The 23,365-nt window shown below is 43.0% G+C and overlaps 1 protein-coding gene across 2 annotated transcripts in view; it reads right to left on the reverse strand.

Moving 5' to 3' along the window:
• iqsec3a (IQ motif and Sec7 domain ArfGEF 3a) overlaps positions 1-23,365 on the reverse strand; it is a 101,528-nt gene that overhangs the window by 36,062 nt on the left and 42,101 nt on the right. Inside the window, exons 3-5 of one of the 2 annotated variants that reach the window (XM_030045954.1) lie at positions 20,737-21,472; positions 11,517-12,823; positions 1,378-1,539 (exon numbers count right to left, since the gene is read on the reverse strand). In XM_030045954.1, coding sequence (XP_029901814.1) covers positions 1,378-1,539; positions 11,517-12,823; positions 20,737-21,472 — 2,205 coding nt within the window. Of the gene's footprint in view, positions 1-1,377; positions 1,540-11,516; positions 12,824-20,736; positions 21,473-23,365 lie in introns of those variants that run through there. The other variant, XM_030045955.1, reaches the window with a different exon arrangement.

The raw sequence follows: 23,365 nt of genomic DNA on the forward strand, positions 1-23,365 counted from the left end.
ATATAAATACAAAGTCAAGAAAGCCAATACATGCAAGTCACAGTACAAAGTAAGTGCAAAGTCATGAAATGTCACTGGCACACATTCCAACCCTGCCCATGCACACACACACACACACACACACACTCCCACATAAACACACACAGGCATTTCGTCCACTTCATCTTACCGCATTTCCCTGTGCTCCAAGTGGAGAATAACATTTAAGCTACACTGGTGGTGTAGATCTAATTAAAAGATGGCGGTATCCAAAACCACAGAGGAAAAAGAAACAAATACCCAGACTAGGTGCAAGCATATTTATTTTCCTCCATGTTGCCGGGGTAAGCTATGAAGGTGCAAGAAAAATAGCAGTATCAGATGAAAGCTAAATTACCCTTTTTTTCTTACTTCAGTATTCTTGTCTGAGAGATTCATGTCAACATCACAGCAACTGCAGTTTTGATATCAATGCCATGAAAGAAGCAGGGAAAGAAAAGACGGAGAAGATGATGGCTTTTTCCCATCACAGGAGCGCTGTTTTTATTTCATTTTTTCCCTCTTGCTTCTGCAATTATGTCCAGCAAGTCAAGCCAGATTTAGATTTCATCCACTCGCAATATATTTTATTGTAGGGCTAGATCTGGGTTTATCCCTTGGATCACAGCACTTCAATTTCAGCTTGTTTATTGTAAAGAAAAATGTAATGAAACTTAAATGCCTGTAGAAATGTCATATTTGACATACCACAGTATTGGTTGGTGATACTTGGGCTGTCCAAATTAATATTTACTGTAGCATCAATTTTGAATTAAACATCTACATTGGGCCAACTGCGAAACACAGCTGATACAAAGTTGACACTAAGGTGAATATTAACATTGGACAGTCCAAATAAAGCATGACCATGAGAACTACCTTAGTTTTCACATTTAGGCAAATATCTGACACACTCAGCGAGAACTGAAATATTTTAAAAGTACATTTTACTCAAAGCTGTTTCCAGAACTTCATTAAATTACTGAGGTGAAGTAATGGTACAGCTGTCTTAAACATGCCAGAAATGCTCTGGCATAACAAGACGGGAGATCGCTCTTCAGGTGGAACACCTCCGTCCAAGCCCCCTTGTCAACAAGCATCGTCCCACTAAAGTGTCCTTGAGCAAGACGCTGAGTCTCTACCAGCTCCATGGCAGCTGCTCTGTAGGTAACCTGGATCTCCGACCACCCTCCCTGTAGAGGTGGCTAAATTTCCTAACGCCAAACCCCAATTAATAATAACAATTAAGAGCATATCCCCATCTTAATTGGGGGATAATAATCCCCCAATTAAGATTATTAACAGAGCATGACAGAAAAAGTATAAGAAATAATGTATGGACTCCAGGGTGCTACTCACTCTAGGACATCTCTGTTGAAAGGCTTCTTGCTGTTGCCAAGGAACTCTCCAATCATCTGCCGGCTCAGGCCTTTCCTCTGCAGCAGGAAGTGGGCCACACCTATGGGCGTGTCTGGGATGAAGCCCCGTGAGATCAGGAACTGAAGGCCTTTGTCAGGGTTTCTGAGGGAGACAGGGGAGAGGAGAAAGAAAGAGACTGGATGACTAAAGAGATAAATGTTTAGTGACTAATAAATACCAGGGCAGTGTTTTACAACCGCACAGCTGTGTGGTTATATCCTCAATATTGTTATTAGTGGTGTTACATACTGTGGAAGACTCTTATTGTGAAGTATTAAAGATGATCTGCTCTTTAACACAGTGAACTACAAATAGTAGCAATATCAAAAGTCCATTTGTTCAGTATTACAGAATATATGGGCAGGTAAGCCAACCAAACTCTCTATTTACAGCAGCCTATTTGCACTGGCACCCCTCAGTGTAGCCCAGAGGACCGGGCAGAACCCGTCCCATCAGCTGCGGCCTGCGCACGATAATGGCATAACAACATCACAGATTGCTACGGACTTAAAAAGAAGAGATGCAGAGAGAAAACATTAAGGGCCATAAAAATAAACAATAAAAAAATGATGCATTGCGGTAATGAGCTTCTTGAAATGAAAATCAGTAGGCCGGGCACTTATTGCGTGCACCAGCTCGGTGTAGGTGGAGACTATTAAAAATGATAAAACACATAGGGCGGAATCTCATCTGTATTCATTTCCCGCGCTGAATTATAACATTCATTAACAACTAAACAGCTTGACACACTGCTAAACTCTAAGGATGCTCTCAGAATCACAATGGCTGGCTTGGGAAGCAACCTCAAAGTCTGTTTACACGCTCAAACTCATCAACAAACTTCTCAGATTTGCATGGGTCAGTGTCCGTGTGCATGTTTCATTTTTTTTATGTCGGAGTTAAACTGCAAAAAATCTCTCTATTAAAAAATCATTTAGTGTTTATATTCAGTTCTCAAATCTTGTTTATCTGCGAGCAAATGAAAAAACAATCTGCCAGTGTGATGAGATACTGTAATCCCTCTTGTTTCAGCGCTAATGAACTTGTTTCCAGAATTTTTCTTGAAGGACATGTCATTTTGTTTATCAGCGGGCTGATCTGTTTTATTCTGCCTTGTTTCGACATACTTATACTTGTTCCCTGGAAGAAAAAAAAAAAATCATGAAACAACCAAAGCTGCAAGTGGGATTACGATGTCTCATCCTACTGGCAGATTTTTTCACTTCAGACTAAATGACTGGCTAAGAAGGAGGAGGCTATTTGCAGCGTAGTCTGGGAATCTCTGCATGTGTGCTTAAATGCATTCACACACACACACACACACACACACACACACACTTCTAGCTGCATATGTCAACATGTGTAGTCTCCTGTATGTGAACATTCATCTGGCTGTGCAGTGAGGTGTCCATCCACGCTCGTGCTGTCAGCAAACTGTCTAAACAGCTCATTTGTTTCCATGAATCATGCTTTAAAAAAACACTTTCTTGCCTATGTATTTATCAGCAGATAGTTTTCACCTGACTGCTTAGCCAAAATTACTCATTTATAAGCAGGGGAGTGATATCTTCACTATTTATAGCCCTATTAGAGGCAGAAGATAGGAAAGTAGTTGCACCAGGGAGGCTATTATTGCTACAGCTCTCCCCTCTCCCCTCTGTAAAGGCTCCGCCGCGCTTAAACCACAGCCTTTACGTAACGGAGCGGTGTGTACCACGGCTAATGGGCTTAGCGAGGCGAGGGCGGGGTGTAGGGGAGAGTAGAGGGGAGGGATAAAGTGGAGGACAGAGAGAAGAGGCTGGAGGAGGGCCAGGCGCAGCAGATGTGCGAGAATGGGGAGCGCGAGGGGCAGAGAGGGAGGAGGAAGGCGGGCGAAGGCTGGGCTCTCGCCTCTCCTGCAGGCATCTGGTGTGAGAGCCTCAACACGCTCCCGGCCTCCAGCTCGGCCTCCGCCTCCGCCAACGCCGATGTCTCGCCAAAAGAAATTGGCAGATATCACTCATTTGAAATTGCTGTTTGCCAAACAACAGAAGGATCACACATGGAGATTATTATTAGCAATCAGGAAGGGATGGAGATAGAGGAACGAAAAGAGGAGATGTGAAAGACAAGGAATGATGGAACAGATAGACAGACAAATATATATATATAGTTGGATGGATAGATATATAGACAGTAGGGGTATAACGGTTCAATAAACCAGTTGTCTTGCTGTTTTTTGGTCACGATTTCTGTTTTGGTTCAGTTTTGTACATTAGGGGAAAAAAAAAAAAACATCACAATTTCCAGTGTTCTCTGTATCTTGTCTTATTTGCACAAATAACTGTTTCATCCAGAGACTTGGGATAACACTATGAAATCAACAAATATGCTTTCAAAGGCAAAATTCTACTTGGACTATTTAAAACAAACATTAAAACACTTTCAGTCTATTCATTAATACATTCATTCATCAGCTATGAATGTGGCTGTATGGCTCTCATACAGCAGATGTGTTTGCACTGCACTGTGTCGGGAGTCTTGTGGAATGACCGGTTCATTCTTTACAGTTTGGTTTTACACCCCTGATGGATGGATGGATGGATGGATGGATGGATAGATGGATAGAAAGCTGCTAAAAAAGTGAGGCTGATCAAATTGGAGGGTGATTTGGAGTTCAACACGGAGAACTGGGTTCTCACAAGGCTGAAAGTGTGAAAGGAGAGCAAGCGTGTGGCACACACACAAACACACCCTCACACATATGCACACGCTCACATACACATGCACACATATATTTCGCACAGAAACGAGGGATGAGATGGAGGAGACGGTGCCAGACAGGACCCAGATGTAACGCTGAAAGGACAACTCCCTAGTCAACTGCTACACGCAAAGGCAACACACACACACACACACATACACACACACACACAGCTCCCAGGCTCTCACCACATCATAAAGCCATAAATAATTCACCCCATTGATATCCACTTCTCCCCACAGCGCCCACACCTCAGAATTGTATTTTATAGCCCTTACGACTGCACTACGATCTGTGTTGCCTGATTCTATGGATGCATGCGTTCCTGTTTCATTACTAAACAGATGATAGATGGATGGCAGCTTAGCACCCTGTGCATTTTCCTGAGTGGAAGCAGAAGTGCGCAGTGGAACCGTGAGCGCTCAGACACCTCCGGTCATTACGCTGATATGGAGCGGTGGCGGCGAGGCGCTTCAAGCACCGTTTGCTTTTGCTGAAAGGGCAACTGAAGGGAAGATTTGGCAGTGTGGCTGCCTCTCCCTTTCCCTGGGTTAGCATTTTTTTTTTTTTTTTTTTTTTTTACTTTACGGCACACAAACTAAGTAAACAAAGTAGAAAAATTGGAAAATGATAAATAGGGTTTGGGTTTTGTGTGAGAAATTTGACAAATGCCTCCTTCACTTACCATCTGGAATTCAGAGTTTGTAATTATTTGTTGGGTCTTGTGCTCTTAGCACAGAAATAAATAAATGGGCATTCAGTTGCAGGCAAGGTTTATGAATGCACACACACTCACTGACATGTTTGTACACACATACAACACACACACACACACAGAGGTCTTGCAGAGCTCTCTCTCTCCCTGGCGGCAGGTTATCCCTCTGGAGAAGCAGATTTTGCTGATCTATTGCGTTAATTACTTTTGACATATTTCCATGTCTGGCTCTCTCTCTCTGTCTCTCTCACTCTCTCTCTCTCTCGCTCGCTCACGCTCTTCCTCTCTCTCAAACACACACAGGTTATTGGCCTATGCGGCTCACATGCCACTTTTTGTTTTATTCATAAAGCTGAGGTCGGTCCATTTTCATGCCTGATGGAGAGCGCACCTGACTTACAACACATTTTGCTCTGATCTCAGATGAATGCTCTGACTTCTCTCAAGTGTGTGTGTGTGTCTGTGTGGGAGAAAATATATTCAGCATATGGGTGACCGAGCAGTGTAAGATGGGACAGAGAGAACGTTACTCAAAGGGTTATAAATCTATACAGGAGTGTATCATTAAATATAACCCAGACAGCAGCAACACCTGTGCTCCATCCTGCACTCCCTCCATCTCTGTCCGCTCCCTGCTGGAAGTTTGGTGCCAAGTCCCTCGCGGACAGGCAGTGTCCTTGACTCAGTCCCTCCTAACATAATGGAATCATTGACATTCCCTCCACACTCGCAGAGGAAACTTTATCAAGTGCTCTCTCTCTCTCTCTCTTTCTCTCTCTTCTTCTTTCTCAATCTTTCCCCCTTTCTCTCTGCGCCTCTCTCTCCTTCTCACTTTTGCACTCCATTTCCATTACTCCCTGTTCACTCTTTTCTTCCTTGCGCAGGGCGATGCAGGTCACCTACTACTGTGCAAAAACACACGTGCATGTGCACATACACACACGCACACACACACACACACACACACACACACACACACACACAAATAGCATTAGCTATCTCTTTCAATTATTTTCTTCCCCCCTCTCTCAGGTCTGCTCCTAAGGTGGGGAACAGACCACCTGCTGCAAGACAAATGCACACGCACACACACCTACACAAAATTTTCAGCTTAGTGTGTGCATATGTTTGTGTCTCTATGATCAAAGTAAGCAATAGCCAAGTTTTTGCCCAGAGCAAACAGCCCTGTTTAAGATGCAGAGGATACAACAGCACAGGTATTAGAGGGAGGATATGAACTGGTGGAACTAATAAGCCTCAAGCTCACTTGCCCCCCCCCTCCTGTCTCTCTCTCTCTCTTGCTTTCCCCTCTTCATTCTCTCTCTCTCTTTTCCCTTGTAGCCAATTTATTAAAAGTCAGCTTATCTTTCAAGGTGTGTGATCAGGGGGATGAGAAGAAGGGATTGCAAATAAGAGTGAGTAGGCAGTGAAAGCTGTCATTTTATGAAAACTTTCCTAAAAGCTCCCAGAGCCTTGTAGTCAAACGGAGAGTTTCCAGACAGTTGCTGGGAACGTGCACAATCCTCACCTCCCCCTCAGATTAAGATATTTACAAGACTGCTGAGTGCATAAAATACCTGTTCAAACAGATACATGCGACATCCAATCTTTCTGCACCACTCCAGCTGCCACTCACGCTGACAGGTAAACACACTGTCAAAGAAGTAATGTTTGTCTAACTAATTAAATCCACCGTGTATATAATTTTACCAAGTTATTTGCTCTGTGCTTTAATTTGGTCCAGGCGGGTGATGTAATAGCAGATTAAGGGCAGTCGGTTCTCACAAACATTTATCTTATTTAACCATGATCAAAACCTTCAGCTAACTAACTTTTTTTTTTTTTTTCAATTCCCCACCCTTAAGTACTTCTCCCTGCCTAAACATAACTATTAGCTCATCGTTTCACATGAAGGAAAGGATGCAGGCAAAAATACCATGTCCTATTTATGTTGCTTTTCAGGATTCGTGCTTTTTTAATGACATTAACTTTGAGATTTTGAGCTGATCAGATCCTGGTCGCCTTTTCATCAGCGCTGTAGCCTGTGAGCTGATGTCTGCCGTTGCTCTGCTGTCATGCCACAGGCAAAACTGTACACGCTAAAGACTGAAATTCCACAAGCACATATTTTACCCTCGCCACTGTGGGACTCTATGGCAGTGTCAGTCAATTTAGGTCAGATTTTTTTTTTTCCAAGCAGTAAGAAATCTTCACAGTAACTGTTTTCTCTACTGTGATGACCCATCATAATAAGATCAATTTCAATTTTTTGATAAATGATGTGTTATTCACTGGTATTGCTGCTGTACACGCCCCAGGTCATGACATTTCTGTAGTAGAAATTATAGGGGAACACTGTTTCGTCAGTAGCATAGCAGTGAATTGCCAACAATGGCTTTTCCTTTGATAAAGGCATGGCATGAAATGTAGAGCAGAAGTAGCACAGCCTTGTAGATACATAGTGGATACCCCTCATGTACACATAGCCCCAATAACAGTTATTTGCTATTCTGTGCAGTATCCTATGCAGTTTGGAGAGACACATCTATTTTCCACAGCTGAACCTGCGTTTAGTTTATAGAACATACACATGTGCCCTGCTGAAGAGCTGCAGCGGCCCTGAACTGTGTGTGGGCAACAAGCCCAAGCAGACAAATCCAAGGAGGGTTTTAATATTAAGATCGCTTTACTGAAGCAGTGCAGAGTTAAGTGGCGCTCCTCTAAAGTTGACCCAGCTTACCCATGTCATATCTTGTGTTCACTGTGAAGTAAGGCAAGCGCGGTATTTGCATAATTTAGTTGTTCTGGGAAGAATTTACTCCGTTGTGAGCATCTTCCCACCACTACAAGCTTAGCATTTTGCCCCAACAACACAGTGCTCCAAACATCGCAATGCCATTAAGTCACTCATTAGCTCAGACAGCCGATACAAGCACTTTGGTCTCTTGTAAGGACGGCTGGTGGGGCTGTCAGACTCTTAGCCTTGTTAGGACAACAACAATGATATTATACAGGAATTGAGACAAGGGCAGATCTTCTACTGCATGTGAACGAAGCGGCTGACAAGAGCGATTACAATTGACAGCTGTCGAAAGCAGTCACAACAGATGGTTACCCCAACAGTGCCAACCTACAGTACAACTCAGACTCGCAGCTTATAGAGCCTGTGCATTTTCACTTGATGTTGTGGCGCAACACTCCTGAAAAACCAGAAGGTGCAGAATCTTGTACATTTCCCCAGGTGATCATCCCTTCTGCATCCCACATCCAGTAATTGCACAGCTCATTTCTTTTCTTGTTTTCAGTGTCACGCTCCAGCACTGAGCCAAAGTTAATAGGCTTTATTGTGCACTTATGTTGCGCTGCAGAGCTTGGCACAGAGCAAAAAGATAAATTTTGTGTTTCTGAGCTGCAATCTTTCTAAATTTGAGACAGCTTAATTGGGGCAATATCTTAACAAAATCTTGTAGTGTTTTTCCACCCAAGGGAACATTGAGTATTTTTCTTTAGCGCGAGATATTTTGGTAAGCAACTTCCACAGAAATAGTTGAGGTGGCAAGAATAATAATGATAATAATAATAATAATAATATAATAATAATAAAACAGTGCTTGCATCGAAATGTTCACAAACTTTTTGTCCCAGTTCCCAAGGTGCCAGTTCACACAGTGTTGAAGGAACTTTTAATTACATCCATGACTTGCAACAGAATGACTAATGAGAATTTCAGGCTTTGTGGAGGGTTGCCATTATTCTTTGGATTCACCCCTTCATGTACTCCAACTGATTGGCTCCATCTACTCCATCAGTGGTTGAGCTCAACTTTTAATATCTGCGAGTGGGTCCAGTTCATTTATTTCAAGGTGGAGGGGAGCTTTGGCCCCTGAGGATGCGCTCTGGGTGAAAAGCTAATGGAGCATATGGTGACTCTCCCCATTTAATAATTCCTTCCAGGTGTGCTGTTGGCTGCTGAGCACTGCTCAGGGAGTCACGCTGTTTCAAACACGTTGGACGGAGGAATGCAAAGTGCAGAAAAAGTAAGATCAAGGATATCACGGAAGTTAAACCCACCTGCACTCGGCTTGCAAAATAAATTTCACCCAGCTTTTTAGCCTGACATAAATCTTAAGATCCGTCATGTAAAGTTAGGTGAGAATTGAGTCCTTTGAGGGGAAAAAAACAAGTGAATGCTGTTCTGAATACACTGTTGATTATATAACCTTTTATATTGGTGGTTGTTTGCCTTATGACGATTACCAGCTGGAGGTCAGAGTTGATCCAGGTTTTATTCCCCACTACAACGCTGGCTAAGAGCGTGTAACATCTGGGGGATTCAGGTTATCTCCAGACACGTCAGCAGAAACGATTCACTCAGCACTGACCCTGGTGTCATCACCATGGCAACACAGCTTCCACCTATCTCCTGCTGCCATGTACCCACCTTGCACCTGTCTGGAGTGTGTCTTCTTATCTGCTCTCGACTTTGTCACTCTTCACTAGGCAGGGAGGGAGATTGAATTCAGAATGGATGACAGCTGCTGCAACCAGCAATCATAAACAGGCTGGGACTGAGGATGATGAAAAGTATGTTCTTTAGTCCATTTGGGAGCGACAGAGGGAATTCCACTGGGACTATTGGCTATTGGTTTTGCATGTGTGTATATATTTTAGGGAGAGAGGAACTGCCTGAATCATGCACTGATGCAGATGAAAATTGTGCTTATATTCTGAAACACTTGAAAATGTCCACACTGATCAGGTATTAACATTCGCTTGTTCAAAGGCCTCTTGTTTTGCTGTTATTCCAAAGTCAGTAACGATGAAAATTTTAGTAGAAATGTAACAGCTTTGCATGGAACACTCAAGCAGAGAAAAACAAATGTATTTCTTAAATTATTCGTTATTTTTTTCTATTTCAATGACATTTTTTTTACATGCAAGCTGAAACAACAAAAATAGAAGAAAGAGAACATGTGTAGTCACATTTGTTATAATAAGCATACACTTTAGTGTCTATGCATTCATTTCCGTCATGATTAAATTGGGCGGCAGCAGATGAGGAAAAAAAAATACATTTCTAGATCTAATCATGAATGCACTCTTATAATCGCATATATGGAAATGTGTCACGTTTTACAAATTAATGTGCGGATAAGGGATTTGATCTGCAAATATTCTCAAAAGGGTTTTAGTAAATTCCATTTTCAATGTCATGAAATACATCCGTACCGTCAGGAATCTGCACAGTGCGTGTTTTCACGACGGAAACCTCGTAACTGGACAACCTGAGATACGACTGTTGCTACATGTCTTGACATCATTAACTTTCCACTTTCATCTAAACCAAGCAGACTCATGTTTCCTTTCATTTTCTTTCCTTTGCTCGTATCATTGCTTATCCTCCTTTCACTCAATCCTCATGCTCTTCACTGCCTCAATAATTTATCCTCTTCCCTTCCCTCTCATTCTCCACCCACTCCCCCTGCCTGCTCTCATTTTTTCTCTCTGAGAAGAAAGAAGCCACTTCAGATCTAGCTGGGGACTTGCCCTTCATCCTGCTCCTTTGTCCAATACAATAAGACACTATAAAAAGTGCTTGTCCAAGCTCTTTGAGTCCATAGAGCTCTGCTGAACTTCAGGTATATATGAACATGACGGCTGGATACTGTCTCCTCCCCCAGTGTAATCGTAGCCATCACTCTCTACTTTCTGATTAGATGCAATTGTCTCACAAATGCAGGAGGTGATAGTTACAGTATGCAAGGTGTCCATGGTTACTAATTTATGGATCACAGTTTATATTTCACTGCCTACACAATATACAGACATTGGAGATTACCAACAGACTGTTTCTAACACAAAACATATGCAGTAGGTGAGATGCTTTCCGGGACGCGCAGGCTTCAGCCCAAAGCTGTGGGAAAAATAAGAGTATTAAGAGTCCCACATTACTAGGCTTTCATAATTTTGTTTTCAGTTAGCATGCTGTATTCCTCAACAAAAGAATAATGTTCTTCATGATGTTTTGAAAATAAATGTAATTCAGTTAACAGCTGATTTGAATTGAATTAAATTGAAGACTGGGTCCTCGCACACAGAGCAGTCACAATATTGAACGCTAATTGGCCGACAATGCCAGCTCCTTTAATTTAAATGAGGTAAACCTGCTCAGCAGAGGCTTTCCAGCTGGTTTATCAGTTAATATGCCTCAAGGTGGAAAAGAATGGCTGGGTTTCTGAAAATGCAATGGCTTTAAATTTAACTATTGAAGCAAAAAAAAAAAAAAAAAAAAAAAATCTCACGTAAAGGTAAATAAATATGGGGAAAATAGGGGAAAGAAAGAGAAAGAACAAGAAAGTGCATTTTAATCTTTTCATACTGTGATACCTCACATAGAAAATCCTAAGAACGAAACAAAACATTCTCTCTGTATCTACCATCGCCTTCCAACAACCAAATGTGAAAAACATTACCCCCAATGCTGAGCAAGAGAGAGACTCAAAGTGTGGATCCTGGATATGAAATGTTGTTGTTGTGTTGTTAAGTCTGCTGTCAAGTGTAATCAGAATCATCTAATCATGAAAGGAAGATTGAAAATGCCGTGTTGAGTCAGTGACTTACACATTGAAGAGGTTGAGGCCAATGCGGTAGAGGCGTTTTCGCATGACGTCAGTGGACAGCGTGGGTGACTTGCAGCTGGCAGGGTTCTCACAGTGGTAGCGTGGCAGGCTGAGGATCATGGCCTGCAGTGCCTCCTTGGACGAGGCTTCAGATGTCGAACGTGCCTCTGTGGACGTGCTGCTGCTGCTCATCTGCTCGGAGCTGTTGTCAGCCGTCTCCGAGCCGCTCCTCTTGACCTCCAGGGGCTCCGCCACAGGGGAGCTCACCACCGGTACAGCCTCCTGTGGCGGAGGGACCTGAAGGGCTTCTGTGATTGCAGGTGCCGCCACCACAACCTCCTCTGGACCTTGTGGGGAAGCCATCTTGTCCAGAGGGGTTAGTGGAGGCTGCTCCTCTTCCTCCAACTCTTCTTCACTTGGAGGCGGGGCAGGGAAGTCAGTATCCAGCCCGTCTCCTTCTATCTCTGATTCTGGTTCAGGGGGTGGCGGGGGTTCTTGTGGGGGTATAGGGGGTTCTGTGGGTTCTGCTGGGACTTCTGCAGGCGGAGGAGGGGGTTCTTGTGGGGGGGCAAGAGCGATGGAGGTTGGAGTGGAGTTTGTTGTGGTGGACGTAGTTGTCACAGTGCTGGAGGCTCCTCCTTGCTGGACACAGTTGCCGAGCGCAACAGATGTGGAGGATTCCATGACTGAAGATGAGACGCGGAAGTTCTGGCTGTCGATCTGCACCGTCACATCCCGGAACGCCATCATCAGCTTGCTAGCACTTCTCGACAGGTCACTTGGGTCCACCGGGCCTTGATGAATCGCTGACTCTCCCACTCCACCTCCTTCTCCTCCGCCTCCTACTCCTGCAGCTGCTGCGGCTGCTGCCGCTGCTGCAGCCGTGCTGAAGGACTCGGCACTGAACTGGTAGGTGCCGCCTTCTTGCAGTGAGCACATGGTCTTCAGGCTCCAGTTGCTGAGTGCATCATCAATAGATTTTGCCAGTGACTGTACCTGCTCGGTGAAGGAGTCTTCCAGGTCAGTCAGGGTGCCACCAACAGTGGTGGGCAGAGATGGTGAGCGCACCAGTGGAATGCCGGCCAAGTTGCAGCCTTCTGCCAGGGCCCGTTCAGCAGAGAAACCCTCGGTGTTTTGCACACGGACCTTGCGCAGGGAGATGCGCCGAGGCAGCCGACTCTCCAGCAGAGAATTGCGGATCTTCTCAAAGTTCTTGCTGAGCTGGTACTGGCGGAAGGCGGTCTGGATCTTGCAGGCAGCACGGCGGGAGATGAGGTGGCCACCGTATTTGTGCTCTAACATTTCGATCTAGAGAATAAAGGGAAAGATGAAAAAAAAAAAACACTGGTGAAATTTCTCTTATTGCTACCATAAACCCATTACAAATAAGTAACAGATGCATCATGTGTTGAAGTCTTCATCTCAGTGAGCAAACAGTATCAAAGACCACAAGAAAAAAAAAAAAAAGATACACAGACATCCAAAAGCATTTTTTTCCCTTTGGAATTTGTTTTGTTGTACAAAAATCCACTCACCACCTACTCAACAAACTACAATCTAGATGTCAGAAGAGGGTTAATTAATCTACCAACCAAGATGCAATTATTGATGAAATATTGTAAGTGACAATGGTGTCCTAACTATTAGGGATCAAAGATGTATGATTATGACAGTGATGGATGCATATGGACTGAAACCTGCACACCAAAATCAATACAAAAACATCGTGAAGTGCCAAGGTCATAGAGGACTCCATGTGCCTGAGCTTTGAGACCTATAATCCCCTGTATCACGGTTGGATATATTTGTGGGAGGTTGGCACGCATGCCATGTCATTACCAAGGTTTAAATGGTTTTAATATATATATAATCTTGCCCAGGCTCTGCAGTGCATGAAAGATAAACATCAGAGTTGGAAAAAAGGGTGGAAAGAAGAGAGTGAAAAATGAATCGGCAGAAGGGAAAAAATAAATGTGAAGGACAGAGAAGGTGTGAGGAACGAAATAATTGTTGTCAAATAAAAATCCATAACATGAAGGGACTTGCAGGTACAGTCTTGAAAAGGCACTAGCAACAGGGTCCATATCAAGATATTCCCAAACATTTCTATTCTTCCCTTTTGCAATGCTGTGCGCTTTATGTACTGACAGTATAACAGCCTGGTCAAAGCCATACTTTGAAAAAGAAAAAAGCACGGTAATGGCTGACTCGCACACATTTGGACAAACTGTTCATTTCCTCACCAAACAGAACTCATAATCTCTGCGAATTCTGTTGAGATGTCCTCCACACAACTTTAAATTGTCTGAAACTGAGTGAGTCATTAATCTTGCCTGTGAAAAATTGCTCCAATGCTGTGGGAAATAGATAGAGATGTAATATGGCCGTCCTCATCTGGCAGCAGCTCAAACGCTGGATGAAACCTCTTTGAGTTTCCCAGAACAATCAGGGTCTGGGTATCTTTGGAAGCGCCCAGAAAAAGCTCTTATCTTTTCAAGTCACTCTGCGCAATGCACATCTTTTGTAAATCCTTTTCATTTAGACTAAATCAATGAATATAATTTTGCTTCTGTTCTAACTTTATCAAGGGCACGAGCGTGGAGGTAGATCTATCTTCATGGAATGACAATGTGCATTTGAAAATAATTATATGATATTCTGCCTGTTTAAAAATATTAAAAATTAGGTATATGTACACCAAATATGCTATGTAGAAACTCTATGTGTACTGCACACGTTAAAAAAAAAGTCTAGAATTGAATTCTGAAAGAAAATTGAATCACCGCTGCCTCCTCTCTGAATGTTCTGTTAAGGATTTGAACAGGCTTCTTGTATCAGGAATGATGTGGACATGAGGATTAATTCGGTCCACGTAAAATATCCCCCCTGTAAATTCAAAGGCAATTGACTGAATGGTTTTAGAGGGGGATACTGAGGCCATGAGGGATCAAAATGTGACTTTCAGCCACTAATCTCCTCTCTCACAGACCAGCACAAAGTCACCCAGCCACCTCCTATGGACTTCTGCAAAGAGGCACTGATAGGCTGTAATGCCTCAAGGGTTTGCAATTTGTGATAAGTGGTTAGTTCAACAAGATGCAGCCTCTCCTATTGTCATTTGAAGAACTGAATCACATACAAAGCTCTTTAGAAAAGTGGAGCGACACTGAGAAATCCATCTTATCTAACTCCATTTACATTTCACCGCAGAGCCTCTGTGAGGAAAGGGAGATGTACAGAGAATATTAAGGTGGTGTCTGAATAGGACCCCGGCTTTGAGCTCCACTGTATCTGCTGATGGCCACTTCTCAATAGAACACCGTGCATTCTCTTCCTGCAGACTGGTCGAAGTCACCCTGAATATTCATCACTTTTTAATCTGGACTGTCCTGCGACTGCTGCGTGTACAACTTTGCTATGACAAGGTTAGCCTTATCACTTTGACTGCTACCCGGGATAGACCGTGTAAGTTTTTTAAAAGACAGGAGTCGAGGTAATAGGCTTGACCTCATTACTCAGAAAGATGTCCCTCATCAAAACAAATTTCACAAAGAGTGCCGCTGCAGAGGTGCCCTTGGACGTGAGAAAGGGCCCTCAGTGCGGCTGCGTTTGATTAAATGTGGCAGTCGGGCTTGTTTGTTTTGCCTTCTGTGTGAGCAAGTTCGGGGACGCTGAATAAAGCATTTAGGTCACGTTGCGCTTTTTTTTTCTTTTTATCTGAGTGTGTATCTGATACACTTTGCCATTCCATTAGAATTACAGCCAGCAGGGCAACACAGAAGGAGATGGATGGGAGAGAGAAGAATGGAGGGAATGAAGAAAGCAAATGACTGAGCACAGACTTAGAGGGAATGTATACATATAGTATATTGTGTTTTTTTTTTTTTTTTTTTTTTCTTGAGGAGAGTAAGCATTCGACCCCTTTAGAAATTCCTCTGCATTGAGACAGAAAACTGAGAAGGAGGGTAAAGCAGGAGAGACAAAGAGGAGGCATTTCTGACAGGATGTGATACCAGGTCAGCACGTGGTTCCTCGGTGCTGCGGGTCTTGACCACCACTGCTCCATCTCAGTAAACCATGGAAAAGTGATGGATGAACAGAACAGGGAAGGCACACAAGAACAAGTGAGTCTGTCTGGATATTAGGGGAGAGGGTAATACAGAAAGAGGTGGTGAGACAGACGACCATGGCAAGAGTGGCACTGCAGAAAATCCCCCCCATTAGGCGACTGTCAGTTCTGCCTCTGATCACTTCACTGAGCGCTGATGGAGAGAGATCACTCCGGAGACACAGCGGTTTGAGGGAACGGTGATGGCACTGCTCTGTTACACCACGGTCTCTAAATGGATTTTGACAGGCGGATCAGCGCCATCCTGACCCCACATTCCCCTTTTCACTGGGAAACAATGGGTGGAAAGCAGTGTGGTACAAAAAGGTATCAGCAGATTGCAACATGGCAATGGAATAAGAAGTATGTGATGGGAGATTTCAAAATTAGCTCAGCTCCTGGCCAACAGACTGAGGGTGACAACTAGAAGTGGCCGGATATTCAGATGGAAAATCATGAATAATTATTCTACACACTTCATATGGAGGGGGTATTAAACATCCAAAGTCAAGGATGAAAATTGTTGCATCCAAAAAGCAGGGCAGGTAATGATCTCGCTTATGGCAAAACACTAAAATAGAAAAACAAGTGCAGAGGCATATCAAATAGTCTGAAGCCACAAAAGCAACAACTGATGTCGAGCACAAGGAAGTAATGATGGATTTCTTGGCATGAAACACGGGACTTTGTCTTTCTATATATAAAATATTAATACCCAGAGGCTTTCAAAGGCTATGTGTTCCAAGTTTTAGTCTAAAAATGTTGCTGCTTCGAATGGAAATCTGTCTCAGAACTAAAGGTCAGACTGTCTGTAAAACACCATTTGTTTTGTGTGATTCTGAAGAAGAGCAGACTTTGCTGTTTGGAGCAATGTGCCATGATTTCTATCTCTTCCTCTCCTATTATAGTATGGTAAAAAGAAGCCAGTTATAACTTGGCATTAAATGTCTGTCTTTTAACCCTCACCTTGGCAAATGTTAAACAAAGCCGCACAGCAGACACATACATTACATTTTAATGTTTGACATTTGTGCGCAATTTACAAAATTGTATTTTTAAAGGGTACATTTGAAATATTGGTGACCCCATCTACTCATAATAAATTAATACGCCTATTAGGACATCTGAAAACCTATGATGTTTTTTTTTCTGATCAAGTTGGTGGGGAAACTTTTTCTCCAAAACCCCAATGAGGCATTCCATCAGCTGCAGTGAGATTAAAAAAAGTAATAGGACCGTTTCGAAGATCTTGAATTTAATTGAAAAGAAATAGGAGTTTGGCGCTATGGATGTTTGGTTTTTCATTGACTTGCACTAGCAGGCAGTCACAAACCCCCTGGCAAGCGACTATTCCCAGTTTTTTTTTTTTTTTTTTTAAATAATACACTGGCATAGGAAAGAAATATTAGGTGCTCTAATCTTGGAAAATGGAATGATAATCAATGACTGCCTCTTGAAATCACACATCAGGAACACTGAGATTAAATATTGCGAACTGTAATCATTGGGGGTTTTTATAATATTTAAACTCAAAGTGTCTCAGTTACAAATGTGCAAGTCAAAGCTGTTGTGCACAAGTTAAACAGCAGATGATTAGATCTCGCATGCTGCTAAAATGAAGGGTAAAATGCAAAGCTCTAGTTATTAGCTCTCCAGCTCATGCACGCTGTCTTGTCTACAGCACAGAAACATCTGCAGGATTAATGAGACCGCATTACATAACGGCAAAATTGGGACACAACTAATGCTGACTGTATTACAAAATGGAGATGACAATAAAAAGTCTCTGTCATCAGAATGTGGCGAAATACCTTCAGCTGGCACATCTTTTACCTAAATTAGTTAATTACCCCAAAAAGGTCACTGCTTATTGAATGACTGATTGAATCCTTGACTTTTGCCTCTAACTTTTGCTTGTGAGAGACATCTGACCTTATTTTTTCTGTGAATGCCATGAGCATGGAAAGTTCAACTGTGCCTAAGAGAAAACAGAGCATTTTGGAATTAAATAAATAAACACATAAAAGTCAGGTCTCAATTGCAAGGACCCCTAAAAGACCCTAACCCATCTGAAACATATGGAGGATGGCCAGAACGATTTTTCACTGCTCTCAGCGCCCCAGTGAATAATGTTATCAAGTCTGGTGCGTGGCACCTTCTCTGCATCAGCAGTTTAAAGACACACTCGTACACATCCTGAACATCTTGACGTGTATCACAGAACAATAAGTCTTCGTTGAGAAGTTCTGACACTGAATCCTTAGCTGGCCCTCGTGTGATATTCCTTGTATCTCACTTGTGCTTTCTAGTGTGATTATGCAGGAACAGCAGGCCTTCAGATAGCACTTATCACTGCCGGTTCTATACCACCATGCAGATAAGTAGCATTTGATTCATGGCAACCTCAATACAATGCGTACTCAAGCAGAGATTTGCAGCAATTATAGCCCTGTAGAAAATTGACAGAGATGGGTAAGTGGAAGCTTAGGCCATTTAAAGCCAGCCTCCCTCTCCAATCACTCCTCATCTGGGTGAAACAAAAGGCTATACAGTCAACATTAATTGAACCCACGCTACTTACTTTCAACGACCTCTCCATCTGATGAACAACCTGCCAACAAATTTGTTTGTCCTATATGAAAAGAAAACACTGATGTATCTGTAGGGCCTTGGCTGAGAGGGAAAAAGGAATGGCCCTTCATCTCCAAGGGAGTTCATTTAAATAGTCTTTGTGCAAGCAATTCAAAGTGTAGTACAAATTGGTCTGAGAAACATTGGATTTGTCCTGCTTCACTGAAAAAAACTAAAAGGGGACTACCACTGAACAAGACTTTACATATGTAATTTCTATCGCTTAGGACAGCCAATATGTACTGGTAACATGAACAGCTCTTCTTTAATGCTGGCAAACAGAATCAAAATCATGTATGTTTAGGCAACTTATGGAGAGTGAACACTTATTTAAAGCAAATACATATTAATACAGAAGAAATGAATTGTCTGTGGCATCGGGATAACATGTTCATCCTCATTCCACTAAAAGGGATTATTTCACATTTGCTGGGACCCTAAATATCAACTACATGATTGTTAAACAGTCAAGTTAACACTCAAATACTCTGTCACGAGGTTCTTCCACAGCAATAAAGGTACTGCCCCGCCGATCCAATCACCCTGACATTGATCTGTGGATCCATCAGGCCCCTACACCCCCAAATCATTGGCAGCACGGTGAAATCTCATTGGGGTGCATGTCTGTACAGACAGAAGATCAATTTCACTGATCGGGTATCTTCAGCATCACAGACAGGAAGATAGTGAGTAAAAGAGGGGGAGGGCAGCCCTCAGAAAGGAGATTAAGAGAGTGAGAATGGAGGAGGGGGGGGGCATGAGGTAGAAGCTGAGATTGAAAGAGGCTGCAGTCAAAAGCAGGGAAAGGATGGGTGGAGAAAAAGGGGTGAAAATTGAGTGAGAATAAAGCTGACCGTAAGAGTGAGACAGAGCAAAATGATAGCTGTGTTGTAACGCTTGGTTTGAATAGTGTCCGTAGCGAATGACTGAAGTAGTGATTCAAGTAAACAAGCATCATAACGCTTGTGTAGCTCATTTTTGCTGGATGTTTTCTTCATTTGTACAGAATGTAAACAAATATGAGAATTTATTCAGGCCAAAAAACGGTGGCACCGCTTCTTTTGGCCAAGTATGAAAGGTGGCCTAAGGCTGACAGACCCCTGACTCTAGGGCTCACAAACAAGTTGTTCTGGATTGTTGATTAAGTATGAAAGTCAAGACTTGAGCTGAGCATCTCAGCTATCTGTGTGCATTATTTAAAAAGAAAAATCTTTTCAGTGGAAGAAGCCCTCTTTTCAATGCAAGTTATGAACAGTGGGAAGTCTGACATAAATTCCTGCATGCTGTGCTATCACTGTGTAATTGATGAACATCTTAGTCCCAGCTGATCAGGAGTACAGCTCACAAATTGAAACCAAATGCTGCTGTATCTCTGCCTTACCTGGTTGAAGCTCCAGATTCAGCGATGATGGTTATATGGTTAATAATGATTATGGATGATGGGTGAATTTTTGATGGTCTTGAAATGCAGATGAGTATCTGATGATTCCCAAGTCCCTGATGAGCAGCATGATGAAAACACAGACATGAGAACATGGAAATGCGTACACACCCACAGGTAATACAATCACAGTTCATGAACATATCAGTATTAATCAGACAACCAGGACAAATCAGCTAAGCTGGCTGTGATACCATAAAAACAGATAAGAATGCCATGGAAATTGGTCACTGGATGCCTTTATTTTCTGTAGGAACTGGAAATTTGGACTTTTCATCATCCATTGAATGCAATATCTTATAAAGCAGGGAATAAATTAAATTTCAGTCATGCAGATATAAATACAACTCTGATCCTCCTTTTTCTCTGATTACATGTGTGTGCTTGCACACATGACTTAAGTAAAAAAAAAAAAAAAAAAAAAAAAAAAAAAAAAAACAGAGGCCATCAGTCGGAAAATAGCTGTACATGAGTCACTCTCATGCTGCAGTAAAAAAATAACTTAAGAAATAATCTCTGTAATTACTTTCAGAAAATTCATCACTCCATATCTGCTGAAAGACAAAACCATGTTAAGATGATGGCGGAGATAATGATGGGATGATAGTGGCAATGATGATGATGATTGATGATAATGAAGAAAAGATAGCTAGTCCCATTGGCTTTAAATAACTCTGAGGAAAAAAAAAAAACATTCAAAGCCAAAACCATCCAGTCAGTTGATACAGCTTGGATAACAAATGTCATCCGAAGTCCAACAGTGCCAGTACAGATAAAATGACAAACAAGCAAAAACTAAAAAAACAAAAAACAAAGATAAAACAAAAGAAAAGCCACAAAATACTACTTGCCACACACTGATGCATCCGAACAACAGCTTTGACCCCAGACCAAAAAGCCTCGACCTCAGACAGAAAGCTAAACATCACAGACAACCAAGACCACAAGACGCACAGTACACACAGGTCACCCACCCCCTCCCCTCCCCTCCCCCAAACAACACAACAACCCCACCCTCCCCCGTCCCCAACACAACCCTACCTGCTTATTTTTGAGGTCGAGCGAGAGCTCATAGTCAGAGGTGGCGGAGTGTGAGCAGGCCCCGTTGCGCTGCACCCTCATGGGCGAGGCCGTGTGGTGCAGACTGGCTCGCCTCCCTGCCCCGCCTCCTTTAGCTCCTCCCCCTTCCTCCTCCTCTTCCTCCAGAGCTGTCTCGCCCTGGTACCTCTCAGCCAGCTCCTCTCCCTCTTGCTTTCTCTCTGCCTCCCCCACTTCCGAGTTTTGCTTCTCCCGCTCCCCCTCCTCCTGCTCCTTCTCCTGCTCCTGCTCCTGCTCCTGCTCCTGCTCCTGCTCCCCTCCACTAGGCGTCGGAGCTGAAGGGGCATCCTGTGCCACTTCCTCACTCGGGAGCTCAACTTGGGGCTGAGGCTCAGGCTGGGGCGTAGGCTGGGGCTCAGGCTCAGGCTCTGGCTGGGGCTGTGCTTCATTCTGGGGCTGTGGCTGTGGTTCAGTCTGTGGTTGTGGCTGTGGTTGTGGCTGAGTTTGGGGCGGGGGCTGGGGCTGTGGCTGAGTTTGTGGCTGCGATTGGGGCTCAGGCTGCAGCTGGGGTTGTGGTTGAGTCTGTGGCTGTTGCTGTGGCTCGGGCTGTTGCTGTTGCTGCTGTTGCTTTTGTGGTTGCTGTTGCTGTTGCTGTTGCTGTGGCTGGGCCTCACACTGCAGCTTCCCCTCACCTCCCTTCCCCTCATCCCCCAAAGACGAGTCTGGAGGAAGGTCATCGCTGCAGAAAGGAGGAGAAAACGCAGAGTGAGGTTGCTGCTGCATCCGTGGTGAGCTCTGACCTCCTCTCCAGGCTGCCTGGGTAAAGTAGAAGTTGACCTCTCTGTGTGATCTCCCTCACTCTGCTACCAACTGTGTGCAATGGGGGCAGAAGGCCAGTTGTTCTGTCTGTTCTGTTCTGTTCTGTTCTGTCTCTCTGTCTGTGTAGACACACCACTGACAGACAATGAAAAGAAGAAAAAAATATACAGCACAGAACAGCTGACAAAACCACAGTGTGCAGCAGTTTAAAAAAAAAAAAAGAAAAAGAAAAAAGATCAAAAGCGATTACAGACTGCAGCAAAAACTTCACAACAGGAAATGTGAAGAAACATTATGTTGGGACAGCCAATTGTGGCACACACAGATACTCACACACAACACACACGCACACACAGACATAGGGAACAGTCATGTAGCTAACACAAATGTCCTGTCCAAATCTGTACAATATGTGTGTGGTTGCATGTATGTATGTATATGTGGCGTGGAAGGCGGTTGCAGCATTTTTGGAGCAACATAAGGAGCAACCTGCCTTAGATCGAACACACAGGAGGAAGGCTGGAATGGTTGGAAGGCCAGCGAGTGTGTTGTCTCTACCTCTACCTTTTAATTCCTCCTACATCTTTTTCTGTCACACTCGTGTGTGTGTGTGTGTGTGTGTGTGTGTGTGTGTGTGTGTGTGTGTGTGCGAATGTCTTTTCCTCTTCCATTAAACTGCTCCCGCCTCAAACATAATCATTCTCATTGGGCCAGCGGCCTTTATGTGCGCATGAAGTCACACTACACTTCAACCATTCCCCATTTTTACAAGTAATTTAGTCTCACATTCCGTTAAAAGCTTGCTTTTTTTTCTTTGCAAGCGAGTGGAAAAATCTGCCAGTGGGATGAGATAATCTCACTTGTTTGAGGAATTTTTCTGTCTCACTATGTTGAAACAAGGCAGATTAAGACAGATCAGCCTCTACTATCAGGAATTCATTAGACTGACTTGAGTGATGACAATCGATTCAAGAATATTGTGGAAAGTTCATTACAATTGGAAACAAGTGGCTTTATTTAATTCCACTACCAGATTTATCATTTGCCTTAAGTACAAAAAAAAAAGAGATTTTACCACTGAATATGAGACTAAATGACTTTTTAAGATGGAAAATGTTTGCAGTATAGCATCAGGAAACCAAAACATGATTAATGCATCAAGGAAGCCTCATGTATGTGTTAAGTGAACAAACAAATGGTAAACAAAAGAATAACCTAAATAGTTTGTGTGGACTGAGGTCAATAAGTGAAGCCCACTTTAAAAACTTGAATTCTGTGAAACCACTTACAAAACAGTGACCGATACCATCAAATCCTCTTTGTACCCCAAAGCTTCAAAGATGGCAATGTTTGTTGTTTGAATGTTCCTCCCTGGCATTCTGGTGTGCCCTTTTGTGTTCAGTGCTGACTTTGATGACTGTCGGTCCACTTTCTCCTCTGAACCACTTGCAGTTTCTTCCTTTTCCAGTTTTTGTGCAGGTGGCCACAAGAAGCACCTAAAAATCTTCCAAGCTTATGATAATTGCAAGTAAATTCACGCAGATTTCAGCTATGTGAATTAGATTCAAATACATCGCCAAGTCCTACCTATGTTTGTCTTTTGGTTAGTGCTCATGTATTATAAAGGAAACACGTTAAGCATCACTAGATTATGCCTAAAGGTTCTTTGAATTCAAAACAAAATGCTGATTGTAGTCCTTGACAGTGGTTGTGACCACAGCTGGGCATGATATTACCCAGATTAAGATAAAATTTTTCCTCCCTTATTGGATGCACTGATAAGACTGGAGTCAGCAAGCATAAAATCAGGACA

The sequence above is a fragment of the Myripristis murdjan genome, chromosome 23, assembly GCF_902150065.1.
Source record: "Myripristis murdjan chromosome 23, fMyrMur1.1, whole genome shotgun sequence".
Lineage (NCBI taxonomy): Eukaryota > Metazoa > Chordata > Actinopteri > Holocentriformes > Holocentridae > Myripristis > Myripristis murdjan.